Genomic DNA, 15,904 nt, shown 5'->3' on the forward strand with positions numbered 1-15,904 from the left:
ACACAACCAACAAATACATTTAAAATTTTTTGAGCCCTAGAAAGAGTGGTATAGTGTTTTGAGAAATACCCTGCACCTAATAGGCACTTGAAAATCATTTCTCAACATTATTTTATTTTATTTTTTTATATTTTATTTTTGTGGCAATATTAGTGTTTGAAGAAAAGATCATAATCTTCAGGAGTTTCAACCTTAGAGATTCTATATGCTCTTCTGAAAACTCTGTTGTGCCAAAATCACACACATAAACATAGATTCATTTTTGAAGGCTGCAGAAATTATTACTTGCTATGCTGGGAATAATAGAGCCTTGCTGATTCTATAGAAAATAGTCTTTGGCGAATGCTTTTCTCTGCCCATATGCACACGTTTGCTTTTCCCGAAGACGTCAGACAGGTAGTCCTGGACTAGAAGTCAATAAGAAAGAAAAGGAGAAAGGTAGCACTGTTAGCTTTTCTCTTGGAATACATTTCAGTTAGGGCTCTGCTTGAGGCTTGTGAAAACCAAGATAGCATTATTAAAAAGTCAGTCCATCAAACACACTTGAAAATATTATCTCGTTATTATTTTTATTCTGGTTGCAAGTCACTATTCACCAAACACAACTTTAAAAAATGTTATCCCTTCCATACTGACCTTTTCATTTCATGTATAGCTCATAAACATTTATCAACTGAAGCATTAAAAATAATTGCATTTATCTCTTGATATTTTTTTAATATTTAAAAAAATACAAAGGCTAATTTTATTTTGCTTAAAACCTAGTTACTGAGGTAGCATTCACCATACAGAGGACTAAAATCACCATCCAAAGATGTTTTGTCTATTTGTCTGAAAAATGTGGTACTCTGTGCGATGGAAATTTGGAACATTAGAGTCGACTGTAATTATATAGTCAGCTCTCCACAAAAATGATGGTCCTGGGATATAACAAATAAATGAAATCCACAAATAATCCCAAGCCTTTTTTATAGAGAAACCTTTTTACATAGAAATGCCAACACTAGCAGAATTGATAGAGCCAAATGTCCTTTGCCTATCCGGTTCCTGGTGGAGGTAATAATAAGCAGGGTAATGGCCCAAAGACAAGGAATCAGAGAAAAGCCGAGAAACAAAGGTTGTGGTTTTAATCAGCACTTGAAACACAATGTTTATTGCACAGTTTCCTGAATGACTGTAAAATGTGAGCAAAGCTAATTTAACACCCAACCAAGGGTTTTAAAACAACAGTAAAAAGACAAATCAAAAAACTTAAAAAAAAACAAAAACAAAAACAAAAACACCGCAAGCTGTATCTGATCAGCTCACTGCACTTTGAACAAAGCTAAACATTACCAGTGTGGATCTTAGCTTTTCTTGCACAGATCTAAGGAATTTGTCATGATGCCATAGGCTAAGTACCCAAACCAGATATATTACCATTGAAATATTATGAACCTTGCATAGGGCACCAGTCAATGCCTTTTTTTTGCTCTGTTTGATTTCTGGGTTTTTAAAATTATTATTCGGGGGAAGATGCTTGGTCACGGAACACATTCTTTATATATAAGGACACATTTAAAGATGAGTATTTCTACAGTGGATAGGAATACAGAATTAACGATCCCAATGCGATGATTTTGATTCCCAAGAGCATCAGATAGCTTTATTTCATTCTTCATTGTGCATGGTATCATGCAGAGATGTGCTGTTTGGACCACAGGTAAGTACAACGAAAAAGGCTTGATGTCTGGACCCATGGCCACTATGAAGAACTTCATAAGGGTTCAAGAAGGTCTTTCCAAATGTAAAGGATAATCTAGTTTTGTTTTTTTTTTTAAGATTTTATTTATTTATCTGACAGAGAGAGACACAGCGAGAGAGAGAGAGAACACAAGCAGGGGGAGTGGGAGAGGGAGAAGCAGGCTTTCCACTGAGCAGGGAGCCCGATGCGGGGCTCGATCCCAGGACCCTGGGATCATGACCTGAGCCGAAGGCAGATGCTTAACGACTGAGCCACCCAGGCGCCCCAAGGATAATCTAGTTTTGATTCAACTGGTGAAACGAACAAAATAGAGACAATCTCCAAATATCCACATTGTTATTGCCCCTTTCAAAGATATATGAGCCGGTCACTTAATGGGCTATTTTCACCTAATATTGTTTTGATTCTTGATTTAATTTCCTCTAAAGACGGATAATATGAGGAAAGGAAGGCATTAAAAACACTTGGTGTTGTCTTTGGAACTCAGCGTCTATCCATCCTCAAAAGAACTCCTTGATCCTTCTCAATTCGCAACACCAAGTTCCATATACCTGGCAAGGCAAAAGTTCTTGCTCATAAAGACAAGTCCCTCCATCCCTGCTGGAGTGAAGGAGTCATAACTTCTTAGGAAAGAACACATATGATTTACAAAGGTATGCCAGGTTACTCTGAGACATTGACCTAGTGGGATATTCCCCCTGCCCTTCCCAAATTAGAGAATTCCTGATTTAAACATATAATAAAATGCTACAGTTCATCTATTTTATAAATTTTGAAAAAACTAAAACTCACATTCAGATTTCAGTGTCTTTGATGTATTTCAAAAAACTAGTATTTTCTTTTTTAAAAAAATCTTTTATTTTTCTTTTAAGATTTTCATTTATTTGAGAGAGAGAGAATGAGAGAGAGCGAGCATGAGAGGGGGGAGGGTCAGAGGGAGAAGCAGACTCCCTGCTGAGCAGGGAGCCTGATGCGGGACTCCATCCCGGGACTCCAAGATCATGACCTGAGCCGAAGGCAGTCGCTTAACCAACTGAGCCACCCACTAGCCCCACTGACTAGTATTTTCTAAATTGTGTGTGTGCATGTGCACGTGCTACATGCTTAGCCATTCAAGTAGGCTTTTCATAGAGTTACAGTACCACTGAAGTGGGAGGAGACATGGAGGTTGCCTAATCAAGCAGTCTCTGCTTCAGTACAACCAATGGCAGGACAGTGTATCCCATAAGTGAGCATGATTAGATTTTAGAATCTTCTCTCTTAAGCCACCGGGTAGATAGATGCTCTGACTTTGGTCAAGTCTTGGCCCTTTTGAGCTTCAGCTTCTCAATTTATAAAATAGACATGGTGTTTCACAAGTGTTGTGAAGATCAGTGAGATATTATGTATCCTAACTAAACTGTAATGGCTATATAATTCAAGCATTATTTTAATTAACTTCCATCAACTTACTAAGGAGCAAAACAATGTTTTCCAAATGTAAGAATAATAATAATAGGAGCAATAATAATAATATAGCTCATTGGTGCAGAGTAGCCATAAGAGTGCTAAGAACTTTATATGCATTATCTCATCAAAAGGAAATTGTGGTGTGATGAAAATGTTCTGAAATTAAATACTGGTGATGGTTGCACAACCTTGTGGATATACTAAAACCACTGAAGCATATATTTTAAAAGGGCACATTTTATGATATGTGATATTATATCTCAATTAAAAAAAGAAAATTGTATGTGAAAGAGTTTTGGAAAATTACAAATGTACAAGTGGTCTGCAAAGTGCTGTGAAGGATACAATGAGGCTTAAGTCAGTATTTTTTCCTACTCTCAAGTTCTCTATAATATAGTTGAGACATTAAAACAGATGCATAATGGGTTAGCCTGGTGATGGGTATTGAGGAGGGCACGTTCTGCATGGAGCACTGGGTGTTATGCACAAACAATGAATCATGGAACACTATATCTAAAACTAATGATGTAATGTATGGGGATTAACATAACAATAAAAAATTAAAAAAAATAAAATAATAATAATAAAAAAAAAAAACAGATGCATAAAGACCAACACCTACAGAAGTACCTGAGGGAGGATTGTCACGCTTTCACAGAGTATTAGATACTTTGAGGACCAAGAGATGCGTGTAAGCCTTGAGGAGGGTATGTCACTGTCCAGGATATAGTTTCATGGAATCAAAGGAACTCTACATTCTGTAGAAAGGAGACAGATTAGAAAAGGCTTACTACCCTTAATGGAGATCGGATGGGAAAATGAAAATACTGTTTTCTTAGAATGTCTTACCCCTAAATGAGATCTTTCTGAAGTGGCATCACTGATGATCTCTCCCACTCCTGGTTCCCTGCTCTGTGGTGCTATGAATGTAATTAGCCAAAAAGAAAGATGCACTTTGGTACCACTGCCTTATTCCTGACTCAGTCCTGTGAGCATACCTTGGCTTCAAGATCTTTTCCCAGAATATGGACACCGTCGAAGTCATTCTTTTTTAGAAAGCCCCTCCACCATGGTCAGGTCCCAGCACTGATGTTTATTAGCATTATGATTTGGGACACGTTATTTTAACTCTCAGAGTAGACAGAAAAAAATAGCACTCAGCCTTCGGGTTGGCTGGGAGTTTTAAGTGATAAATCATCTAGAGCTCGATGTGTTGCACACAGCGAGGACTCTGGGGTGCAGGCCCTGGAACAAGATGCGAGACAAAGGGAAGATATCTTCTGTGTCCCTGAGTGTCTTTGGTATCCACCAGCTGTATTACAGCTGTCTACATGCTAACTTACTCCTGCCACACATTCAGAGGCTTCTTGAGGCCCTTGAGAACCATTCCCCACAGTGCACCCTGCTCCTCCTTGCCACTCCCTCAACTGGTTTATGGGTGTAAATATTTGCATGCATGACTTGTCGTCTTGATTTGATTGAAAACTTCCTGTGGGACAGAGAACGCACTTTACATGTTTGTACTGTCTACACATTTAGCCCAATGCAAGATGCATGTCATATATTCCACTTTTTATTAGCTAAATGAATAAAAAATATTATCCAGTGGGAAAAGTGGGAGACAAGGCAGCAGTACCTTCTTGTGCTTGAAATGATGATGATGTGTGTGCATTTTATTTAGGGGGAGGTGGTAGTGCATTTCCAGCTCAGGTCCAGGTTGAGGGAACTAGAGCAAAAATGTATCTAGATTGGTAAACACAGTCTCTACCAGATAGGAAGACCTCTATTCTGTTTTACCTATTTTGTATGCATACAGATTGAAATAGATCTGCATCTGTAACATATAGACATCTTGCTTGAAGTATGCCCAAGATATCAAGTACACCATTAAATCATAATCTTCGTTAAAATAAATATTTTCAAGCGAATATGTGATTACAGATGGAATTAAAAGGTGCATGAAACGATGGTGCCACTTGCTAGAACTTTCAAGTTCCTTTCCAGTGTCATCTTCCATGTTTCCTTTTAACTTGGTTTAATAATATAATCCTTATTCAGAAATGAGCTTTTGTAAAAAAAAAATCAGTAATTACCTTTGTCACTATTTATTTAATGAATCCATGGAAAGACTTCATTAAATTATAAATGCCTTGTTACTGATATTCTCATAATAGATTTTTGAAATTATATGTGAGCCAGTTATCTATTTCAAGGAAGATACAATGCTGAAAGATCAGTACATGTGCAGTGAAATTACTGCTGGTTTTGCTAATACAATATTCATGAGAATTTGCCAGAGACAATCACATTTAATCCCAGAGAATAAGAATTTGAAATGGATTCTTCTAAGTTGTAATTATCCATTGGCAAGAAAGTTTAGTGAGTTTTATTGTTTATATAATTGAAATGACTTGCTATTCTGTCAATATGGGAGGGGATGTATTTATTTATTTTATTTTATTTTATTTTATTTTATTTTATTTTATTTTTTTAAAGATTTTATTTATTCATTTGAGACACAGAGATACAGAGAGAGAGAGAGAGAAAGCATGAGCAGGGAGAGAGGCAGAGGGAGAGGGAGAAGCAGGCTCCTCGATGAGCCAGGAGCCCGATGTGGGGCTCGATCCCAGGACCCTGGGATCATGACCTGAGCTGAAGGCAGACGCTTAACCATCTGAGCCACCCAGGCGCCCCATTATTTATTTTAAAGAGAGAGAGTGAGTGCGAGCTGGGGGAGGGAGGGGTCGCAATCGAGGAGGGATAGAGAGAGAGAGTCCTAAGCAGACAGCTGAGCGCGGAGCCTGACACAGGCTCTGATCTCACAACCATGAAATCATGGCCTGAGCCAAAACCAAGAGTCAAGAGTCGGATACTTAACCACTTGTGCAACTCAGGTGCCCTTTTATGTGCGTTTTTAATTCATTTGTTTTCAGGGAAAAAATGGACTCTATGGCTTGATGCAGCCTGGGTCGGGTAAATTATGTCTGATTTCATGTGGAGTCTGTTGTCTGAACCTACTTTGGTGGTATTCAGTTCTGTTCTAGCTGACTAGAGTTTGAATTCATGAAATATTAAAGGTTTTGGAAGTCAAAGGACCAAATCAACATATCCAGGAAAAGATGGACATAGATTAAAAGTCAGAAACTCTCCAAGCATCACCAAGCCTCATTGTTCCTTAATAGTTTTTTTATTATGTTACAAGAAATGAATCCCTGCAGAATCTGGGGATTTTTATATCCTAGAAAATATGCATTTTACATTTCATTTTGCTGAAAAAGTTACGGACAAAGTAAAGGGATTTTTTTTCAGTTTGTACATTTTATACCTTTAGCATTGTAATGCTTCTATTCACTGAACTTGAATCTCGTTAATAATTAGAACTCTGATAATAAGAGACTATTGTGGCCTTCCTATCAGAACAAGTAGGGAACTTTAAGAATTTCTTTCAGTCTTTCCTGGGATAAGAAACACGTCTGTAATAGAAGAAACCCTAGAACAGTGGACAACTCCAGAATAACAAATATCTTCATGCATTTGTTATGTTGAAAGGGCTGATTCCTACAATGCAACAGGAATATCTTCACGCACTTGTTATGTTGAAAGAGCTGATTCCTACAATGCAACAGGAATTTAAATCTGGTGTCCTGTGGAATATTTCTTTCTGACTCCAGGGAAGTCCAGGGAAAGTCTCAACACTACTTTTGCCACTCTTGGATAGTAAAAAAGTCATCCACTCATCTTTACTCATAGAAAGTAACTTGAGTTCACTCCTTTGTAATAATAAGTACAATTTCAGTCAAAGCCAGTTTATTAGCCCTGCTTGGGCTGCCTTGGAGCTGCTAGTTGCACGGGATGAGGGGATGAGGGGATGGGGTTGTTTCTCCTCTTGTTTCAGTGATGTTTGCTTCTTTCCTTCCTTCCTGACTCCTCCAGACATGAAGCAGGAAAAAGAAGAGGAGATAAGGGTCCTTTTTGATCTTGGCTAATCCGACAGAAGCCATCTAGCTGGGTTTAGCCTATACTGAAAACTGACTCAGGGGACACTTTTAGGGAGCATTTTAGTGGGTTCTTTAGTGCTTTTAACCACATCATTGGACCTTCTTTACCTGCAATTCCCTTGAGGTAGGTAAATGCACCTCCTTCATGTGGTTATCTAGGATTTCTGCCTTAGTCCCTGACCATCCACCATTGCAACTTCAGGTTCTTTCTCTTGAGTTGTCTTCACCACTTACCACCCCCCACCCCATCCCTACCAGTGGCCCTCTCGGATGTGATACAACACAGTTCTGTGCTGGCCCTCTAACCCATGGTCTGTGGGCAGTGCTCACGTGTCATTTGTTCTAACAAGCTCTGATGCACAGGTGCAGTAATATGTCTTTGCTCTGGTATCAGAGCATCAGCCAACCACAGTCCCCTCACTTGATGATTTCTCAAACAACAGTCCAAACCCAGGAAGGAGCAAGTGGGATTGCTGACTACCCCAACCATTGCCCCAAGTTCCAGGAGACGAGTTCAAACTTTCTGAGATGTTTCCTTGAAGTCACTTTCCCCTGCACTTGAGGTAAGGGAAAAGTAAACTTCCATACAAATCACAGCACAGCCTAGTTGTCTCCAAAAATCCTCCTCCAGTTATCCATCTCTTCTTGGCCTTTCTCACCTCTTTAATGATCTGAAAATAGGCACTTAATTCAGGGTCCCAAAAACAGTTGTCAGTGTTCTCCTTTGCAAGTCTTGTACCTTATTTTGTAGAATAGAAGTAGCAATCTGTTTTTTGACTTATTATCATCTCAAAATTGCAGCTGAAATTGAGAAAAAAATAGTCCATTTTAACATTCTGTAACATCTACAAATCAGTTGCTACTGTCCCCTATAAAATTATTTTAAACACATATTGATTGATACATATGTACATTCTTCAAAGCACAGTATGAGGCCTGGTGGTGCTCCTACTCTAGCAGGAAAGATAAAACAGTAGCAAAGGACACCTAGATTAACCAAATCTACTAACTGCAGTTATAGGATGACCCAATATTCCTCAAATTCACTACATCAAAAACTAACGATGTAATGTATGGTGATTAACATAACATAATAAAAAAAATTTTAAAGTAAATAAATAAATACAGAAAAAAAAATCAGCCTAGTGTAATCATTAGGAGCACAAACTCTAGAGCGAGACTGCTTGGGTCTGAATCACAGCTTTTCTCTTTCTAGCTGTCTGACCTTAGCCAAGTTACCTAATCACTCTGCTATAGTTTCTCATCTGTCACATGGAGATAAAATAGTACCTTTCTCATGCGGCTGTTATGAGAAATACCAGCGTTAATATTTGTAAAGTCCTCAGAACACTATAAAGGTGTTTGTTAAATAAAGATAACAACAAATCTCTTAAATAAGGTTCTTAACTTTTCCCCCCCGTGGAGCTATATCACACATGTGTTAAAAATATATACCACGTGAAATAATTTACTGAAAATGAGCAAATTGGAATTCTACCAAAATCAGGAAATAATGATTGCTTGCACAAAAGACCTGTGCAGAAAAAAAATGTCTAAAAAATATCTCCACAGGCCCTTGCATAAAATTTTAGTTTTCATGAGAATCCTGCTGTTTGTTTATCCCTGGAATGATTCTACAGAAAACCCAAATGCCTTACAATGGTATATATTTTAAAAGAGGGATTATAAGAAATATGGTAGACATTAAAAATAAGTCTAGGGGAAAACAATACACCTGAAGTCTATGTAGCTTTTAAAATTGCTCTACTCTTTGATTTTGAGTTTCCCAAGAACCAAAGTTAAAAAGGAAATATGACTTTAAGTCATATTGCCCATCAAGCCCAAAACAAAATACACAATTTAAAGTCCATACTCACTTATTATAAAAAAGAGATCCTTTATAGATAGTAAGAAGCAGAAAAAGAAAAACGGGAACCTTTTGCATATCAATATGAAGGGTACAGCGAGCAAATGTCCCAAGTAACATCTTCAGATACTTCCATTTAGTTGATGCGGTTTTGTACAAGATTTTCTTAAAATAACTCTGAGTGTAAGCCGATGCCATATTCTTGCCACCTAGTTCAATGATGGGAATCCAGTGAGAGGTTAAGAGGATGTGGTCCAAATCTTCAGATTTTCTGATATTCTGATTATAAATTTCTACAGGAACGGATAGATTTTATATCCTTTAGACCCCTCTTCCCCCATGTTGTTCCTCTCAACTGAGGTTTGTTGAAAGATGAGCTGAAGACAGTTTGAGGTTATGTACTCTGAGGGGGACCTGCAGTGCGGGTATTCTGTGCACCTGATTAAGGGCAAATCCATATGCTTTACAAATCAGCTGAGCTCGTGGTCGAGCTGACGGCCCTGCTGTTAGAGAATGTTTCTCAGAAGCAGAGGACATAAGCACACTGTTCTCTTTGCTATCTCATAATATGACATTCTACAGTTAACAGCTACAAACTTTGCATTTAGAATGATTTTAATGCTGCTTTGCATAATTCAGAGAGGAAGTTAATTGTAGATAACTGCATCTTGGCTTAGATAGAAACCAAAAATGAGGGACTGAATTCTAGTTCTACTACCTGTCTATTAAATTACCTGACCTTGAACAAGTCATTATACCATCCTGTGTCATAGTTTCATCATCTGTAAAAAGAAATTGAGTAAGTTTCAGGCTCTTAACATTTGATGACTGTTTTTGTGAATAAAGACTAAGAAACTGTACTCACTAAATGCCTGTCCGTGTGCCCCATAACCTTGAGAATGCTTTCCTCTATTATGAGTATTTATCATTTGGCTCTAAACAGACTTAATTGCTGCAATTTTACCAGTTATTAAAATAGATAATTTCAAGCCTTTTGAAGGGGGGGGATGGAAAGAGTGGAGTAAAGGAACTATGTTAGAGACATGACAGGATGCCCTTCCACACAGGCCGCTGTGCACCTTTTCTGTGGCAACCTCTGGGAGTTCTCTTGAAAGTGTTTTTATTGGCATATCAATCATCCATGAAAGAGATGCTCCAGATTGACCCAAATGTCAAGAATCTTGCTTCTAGTACATAAATTTTTCAAAAGTAAAATTGGAGAAAAGCAGTTGTTGTCTGAATCATGTTCTTGAACAAGACACTGTATGTAATTTTTTTGTTTAAAGTTGTGGTTTCCTAGAACAGGGACTAGGAAGGTGAGTGGGGGGTAACAACATGACAAGAGAAAATGCCTTGTAGAGGACCTAAATAATATATAGTTATGAAAAGAACCCAAGATGAACTTAACTGAACCATGACTATCTTGAGGGAAGTGATTACACACACACACACACACACACACACACACACACACACACGATATTATATATATATACACACACACACACACACAAACACACACACAGATTTATCTCTGAATCTCTGCTTTTACTTTTTATTTAATTTATTTAAGCTAAACTGGAAAAAACAACAATTCACCCATTTCTTCCACCCCTCATCCCCTGCCTCTTGCAGTCACCAATCTATTCTCTGTGTCTACAAACTTGGTGTGTTGTTTGTTTGTTTTAAATCCCACATATAAGAGAGATCATACAGTATTTGTCATTCTCTGACTTACTTCACTTAGCATAATGCCCTTGAGGTCCATCTATGTTGTTGCAAATGGCAAGATGTCATTTTTAATGGCTGAATAATATTCCATTATATTACCATGATTTCTTTATTCATTCATCCATCTATGGATCTGTAGGTTGTTTCCATATCTTGGCTATTATAAATATTGCTGCAGTGAACACGAGGTGCATATATCTTTCCGAATTAGTATTTTTGTTTCCTTTGGATATATACCCAGAAGTGGAATTGCTGGATCATATAACAGTTCTATTTTTAATTGTTCAAAGAACCTCCATACTGTTTTCCATAGTGGTTGTACCAATTTACGTTCACATCAACAGTGGAAAGGGTTTTCTTTTCTTCAATCCTCACCAACACTTTTTATTTCTTGCCTTTTGATAATAGCCATTCAAACAGGTATGAAATGATATCTCATTGTGGATTTAATTTACATTTTCCTGATGATTGTGATGTTGAGCATCTTGTTATACACTGGTTGGCCATCTGTATGTCTTTGGAAAAATGTCTATTTAAATCTTTGCTCATTTTTAAATTGGATTGTTTGTTTTGTTACTGTTGAATTGTATGAGTTCTTCATATATTTTGAATGTCAGCACTTTATCATATACATGATTTGCAGTTATTTTCTCCCATCCAGTAGGTTGTCTTTTCATTTTATTGATGGTTTCCTTTGCTGTGAAGTTTTTTTAGTTTGATATAGTCCTACTTATTTATTTTTGCTTTTGGTGTGAGATTTTAAAAAATCATCACCAAGACTGTTGAATCACAGACCTGTACCTCTGAAACAAATATACATTATATGTTAAGAAAAAAGAAGAAGATAGTAGGAAGGGAAAAATGAAGGGGGGTAGTTCGGAGGGGGAGATGAACCATGAGAGACTATGGACTCTGAGAAACAAACTGAGGGTTCTGGAGGGGAGGGGGTGGGAGGATGGGTTAGCTTGGTGATGGGTATTAAAGAGGGCACATTCTGCATGGAGCACTGTGTGTTATACACAAACAATGAATCATGGAACACTGCATCAAAAACTAATGATGTAATGTATGGTGATTAACATAATAAAATAAAATAAAAATAAAATAAAATAAAATAAAATAAAATGTCAAAAAAAAAATCATCACCAAGACCTATATCAAGGAGCATACTGCCTATGTTGTCTTCTAGGTTTTTTATGGTTTCAGGTCTTATGTTCAAGTCTTTAAGACATTTTAAGTTAATTTTTGTATATGGTGTAAGATAGTGGTCCAGTTTCATTCTTTTACATGTGGCTGTCCCATTTTCCCAATGCCATTTGTTGAAGAGACTGTTCTTCCCCCATTATAAATTCTTGGCTCCTTTGTTGTAAATTAATTGGTCATATATGTGTTGGGTGTATTTCTGGTCTCTCTATTCTATTTCATTGATCTGTGTATCTGTTTTTAAGACCAATACCATAGTGTTTTAATTACGATAGCTTTGTAATATAGTTTGAAATCAGGGAGCCTGATGTCTCCAGCTTTGTTTTTCTTCCTCAAGATTGGTTTGGCTGGTCAGGATCTTTTGTGGTTCCATGCAAATTTTATGATTCTTTGCTCTATTTCTGTGAAAAATACCACTGGAATTTTAACAGGGATTGCATTGCATCTGTATAATCCTTTGGGACATTGTAACAATATTAATTCTTCTAATCCATGAACATGGAATTTCTTTCCATTTATTTGTGTCTTCTTCAATTCATGTTATTAATGTCTTAAAGTTTTCAATATACAGGTCTTTCACCTCCTTGGTCAAATTTATACCCATGCATTTTATTCTCTTTGATATAATTGTAAATGGAATTGTTTTCTTAATTTCTCCTTCTGATAGTTCATTATGAGTGTAAAGAAAAACAAGAGATTTTTGTCTATTGATTTTGTATCCTGAAAATTTACTGAACTCATTTATTAGTTCTAACAGTTGTTTTATGGAGTTTTTTTAGGTTTCTATATATAATGTTGTATCATCTGCAAATAGTGACAGTTTTACTTCTTCCTTCCAATTTGGATGGCTTTTATTCCTTTTTCTTGCCTAATTGCTGTGGCTAGGAGTTCCAATACTATATTGAACAAAAGTGGCAAGTGTGGACATTCTTGTCTTGTTCCTTTACTTAATTCTTGTTAAATGCTGACTAATCAGTATAACTTCATACAACTTTTTGTCCCCTCCTCCCTTCCAGCACCAAGGAAAAATTGGAGTTAAATTTAATGTTGGAACAGATGACATCGCCATTGAGGAGTCCAATGCAATCATTAACGATGGGAAATACCATGTAGTCCGTTTTACGAGGAGTGGTGGCAATGCCACGTTACAGGTGGACAGCTGGCCAGTGATCGAGCGGTACCCTGCAGGTAAGCCAGTGACTGTGTACTGGGAGAAGATTTTATGGAAAGCAAACTGGAAAACAAAGCACTATTTTGCGTCCGTTTCACCAAATTGTGGGTTTTCTGAGAAACCATCAAGTATTTATTGGACTTTAAAATCGTGTGAATGTAATGCTATCCTAAACTGTTCTTGATACAGTGTACAAATGACATTTTATAAGAGAACTTGAAGGCACACAGTATCGTTTGCAAAATTCAGGACATCAGTGAAACCAGAAAAAATGCACACATAAAAGGCACAACATGTCAAAGCTCTTTTTACTGGATCTTTGCATTTGAACAAAGGAAAGGCTTTGTCAAAAGTAACAAAGTTAAAATTTAAAACTCAGGGAAGGAATATTACACAGTTTTCTCCGAAAGAAAATAGGACCAGGTGGTTGCTTTGTTGGTGGTACAGAGCTGAAACTCATGAAAGGTGCAAGAGGACCATGGGACAAACAGAGAAATAGTAAAGGAACAATATATAGTACTATAAATCACCAGTTATAAAAACATGTAACTAACTGAAATTTGTTTTCACTGTCATATAACCACATGGGAGTTTCACAAGGACTCTCTGACACTAGCATTACTCATTTCAAGTCTATAAAATGAATGCCAAGCTATTATTAAAATAAAAATTACCTTTTTCATTGTTAATCAGCTTTGTCAGTTCTACATTATTGAAACAAAAGCAATAGATGAGAAATTTAAACCAGTGTTACTTGGGGTTGCATATAGTCTCAATTAAAAAAGCATGTTGTTTTTAAGTAAAATACAAATTAAAAGTATAATGGTTATTTTACTTCATTTATTATCGTCTTTATATTTTAGTACAAAAGAGGTTACTAAAAACATCAGCTTCATTTCTCTCTGCTCCCCTTTTAGATACAACTGACTTGTACAACAGATTTATAGCACGGTATAAAGAAAGAATATAAAAAGAATTTTTCATTTTGTACGGTAAAAATGATTACCAAAATGTGCATAAGCCTCTGTTACAAGTTTTTGTTTTTTGGCAGAAATAATTTGAGGAAATAACTAACTTATTAAATAAAGATTAATTTTTCTTGGTACTAACTCACAATTAGGAACTGTCTAATGAAATATCTGTGTTGCCCTTCTGGACCTTTGTGGATTTAAAAAATATCTACATCTTCAAGCTTCATTTCAGACCTATTCTGTAAACCTGGTGCTCTGCAAATATTTGCTGAATTAAGTATAGTAAAAAAATCCAGGTCTATGACAATATTCAGAAGCAAGCAACATTAATAATATGTCCAGTGCCCATTATAATACTGGCAAATAGTAGGCAGTCAATAAATATTTGCTGAATTGATGTCCTGGGAATTATCCTGATTTTACTCTACAGTTATGAGAATGTACACCTTCTTTTACCATCTGTAATAAGATGAAGGAATGGAAGATTTGGAAGGGAAGTAACTTAAATATGCACACAATGTCACACAGTCCCTGCTAATACCTCATTGCATTTATTGAAATCCTAAAACAAAGGCATTTTTCATAAAAACTACAGCCTCAGTGAAGTTATGGAGAAGTAAACTGGTGAATTTCCTAAAATACGGATTAATCAATAACTGTTTCCTGAGAGGAAGTTATTGCCCTGGACACCATGAAAGATGTAGAGTAGGATAAGGTCTAGGCCCTGTCTCTGGGGGTGTTGTGTCTGTGAATAGTAGAGCTGGACATGTAAATTGACAAATCCCCTTGCTATTATAGTGTGGCAGTTGCTTCTTGAAGCCTAGCATTGTTTCACCAGTTAAATTGTTAAAATTATTTCATTTTAGTAACTTTTTACTCTTATCACACTTTCCGTACTGCTATCTGTAAGAACTCTGCTCTAGAGAATGCTAATGGTGACCTATGAGGGGAGAGAGGAAGTCACACTCTGAAGTTAGTTTGGGAAAATATGTGTTACTAAGTTTAAAATATGTATACTTGGACTTCATTAATACCTATTATGCATCTCTAAAAGAGAAATATAGTATGCATTTCCCAAGCATAGATAACCAGAATCTAGTTTTCTAATGCATTAAGGCATTTGGGTAAATATTTTATGTTTTTTAAAAAATTTCTATACCTCTTTGATATATTGTATCTGATTGGGAATCCTTTAATTGTGCACATACTAGATACCATGTACGAGGTACAGTTCAGAAAAGATATGATCTTTTCTTGTGGCAAGCCAGTGTCCAATTTGACTACTAGTAGCTGAGATTGGGGCAGTAAATTTATTAAGTCAATAAATATTTGTATATTTTTCTAGACTAATATTTGTTTAACATATACAGTGTATATTTACCAATTAAATGGATGCTCATTATAAGGAACAATGTAAAATATATTTAAAAATCAGAAGCTGGCAATATCATGATAATTAAGGAGTAAATCTTTAAAAATAGTTATTTTAGATGCAACCTATTTTATATTTAGTCAAAGATTCTATGTGCCCTTCATTAAAAAGTATTTTCGATAATATTGATTAATCAAGAGTGAGCAAAGTTGCAGTTACTATGAAAGATACAAGCAAGAGTAAAACACAGAATCTGTCCTCAAGAATGTGAGAGCACCTGTGGGGAATTTTAATATATACATATAAAAAGTTAGTGATCGATATGTAAAGGACTCAGGGAATCACCATTACTGTTATCAAGTATTTTATTAATCATCTGTTCTATGTGCATTTCAGCA

General features: G+C 36.4%; 1 protein-coding gene across 40 annotated transcripts in view; it reads left to right on the plus strand.

Annotated features, from left to right (window-relative positions):
- NRXN1 (neurexin 1) overlaps nt 1-15,904 on the plus strand; it is a 1,121,375-nt gene that overhangs the window by 949,885 nt on the left and 155,586 nt on the right. For all 40 annotated transcript variants that reach the window (XM_032411088.1, XM_032411091.1, XM_032411097.1 and 37 more), the window contains one exon: nt 13,009-13,180. In XM_032411088.1, the coding sequence (XP_032266979.1) occupies nt 13,009-13,180 (172 nt within the window). The remainder of the gene's footprint in view (nt 1-13,008; nt 13,181-15,904) is intronic.

Source organism: Phoca vitulina, unplaced genomic scaffold (genome assembly GCF_004348235.1).
Source record: "Phoca vitulina isolate PV1807 unplaced genomic scaffold, GSC_HSeal_1.0 scaffold12, whole genome shotgun sequence".
In the NCBI taxonomy this organism is placed as follows: domain Eukaryota; kingdom Metazoa; phylum Chordata; class Mammalia; order Carnivora; family Phocidae; genus Phoca; species Phoca vitulina.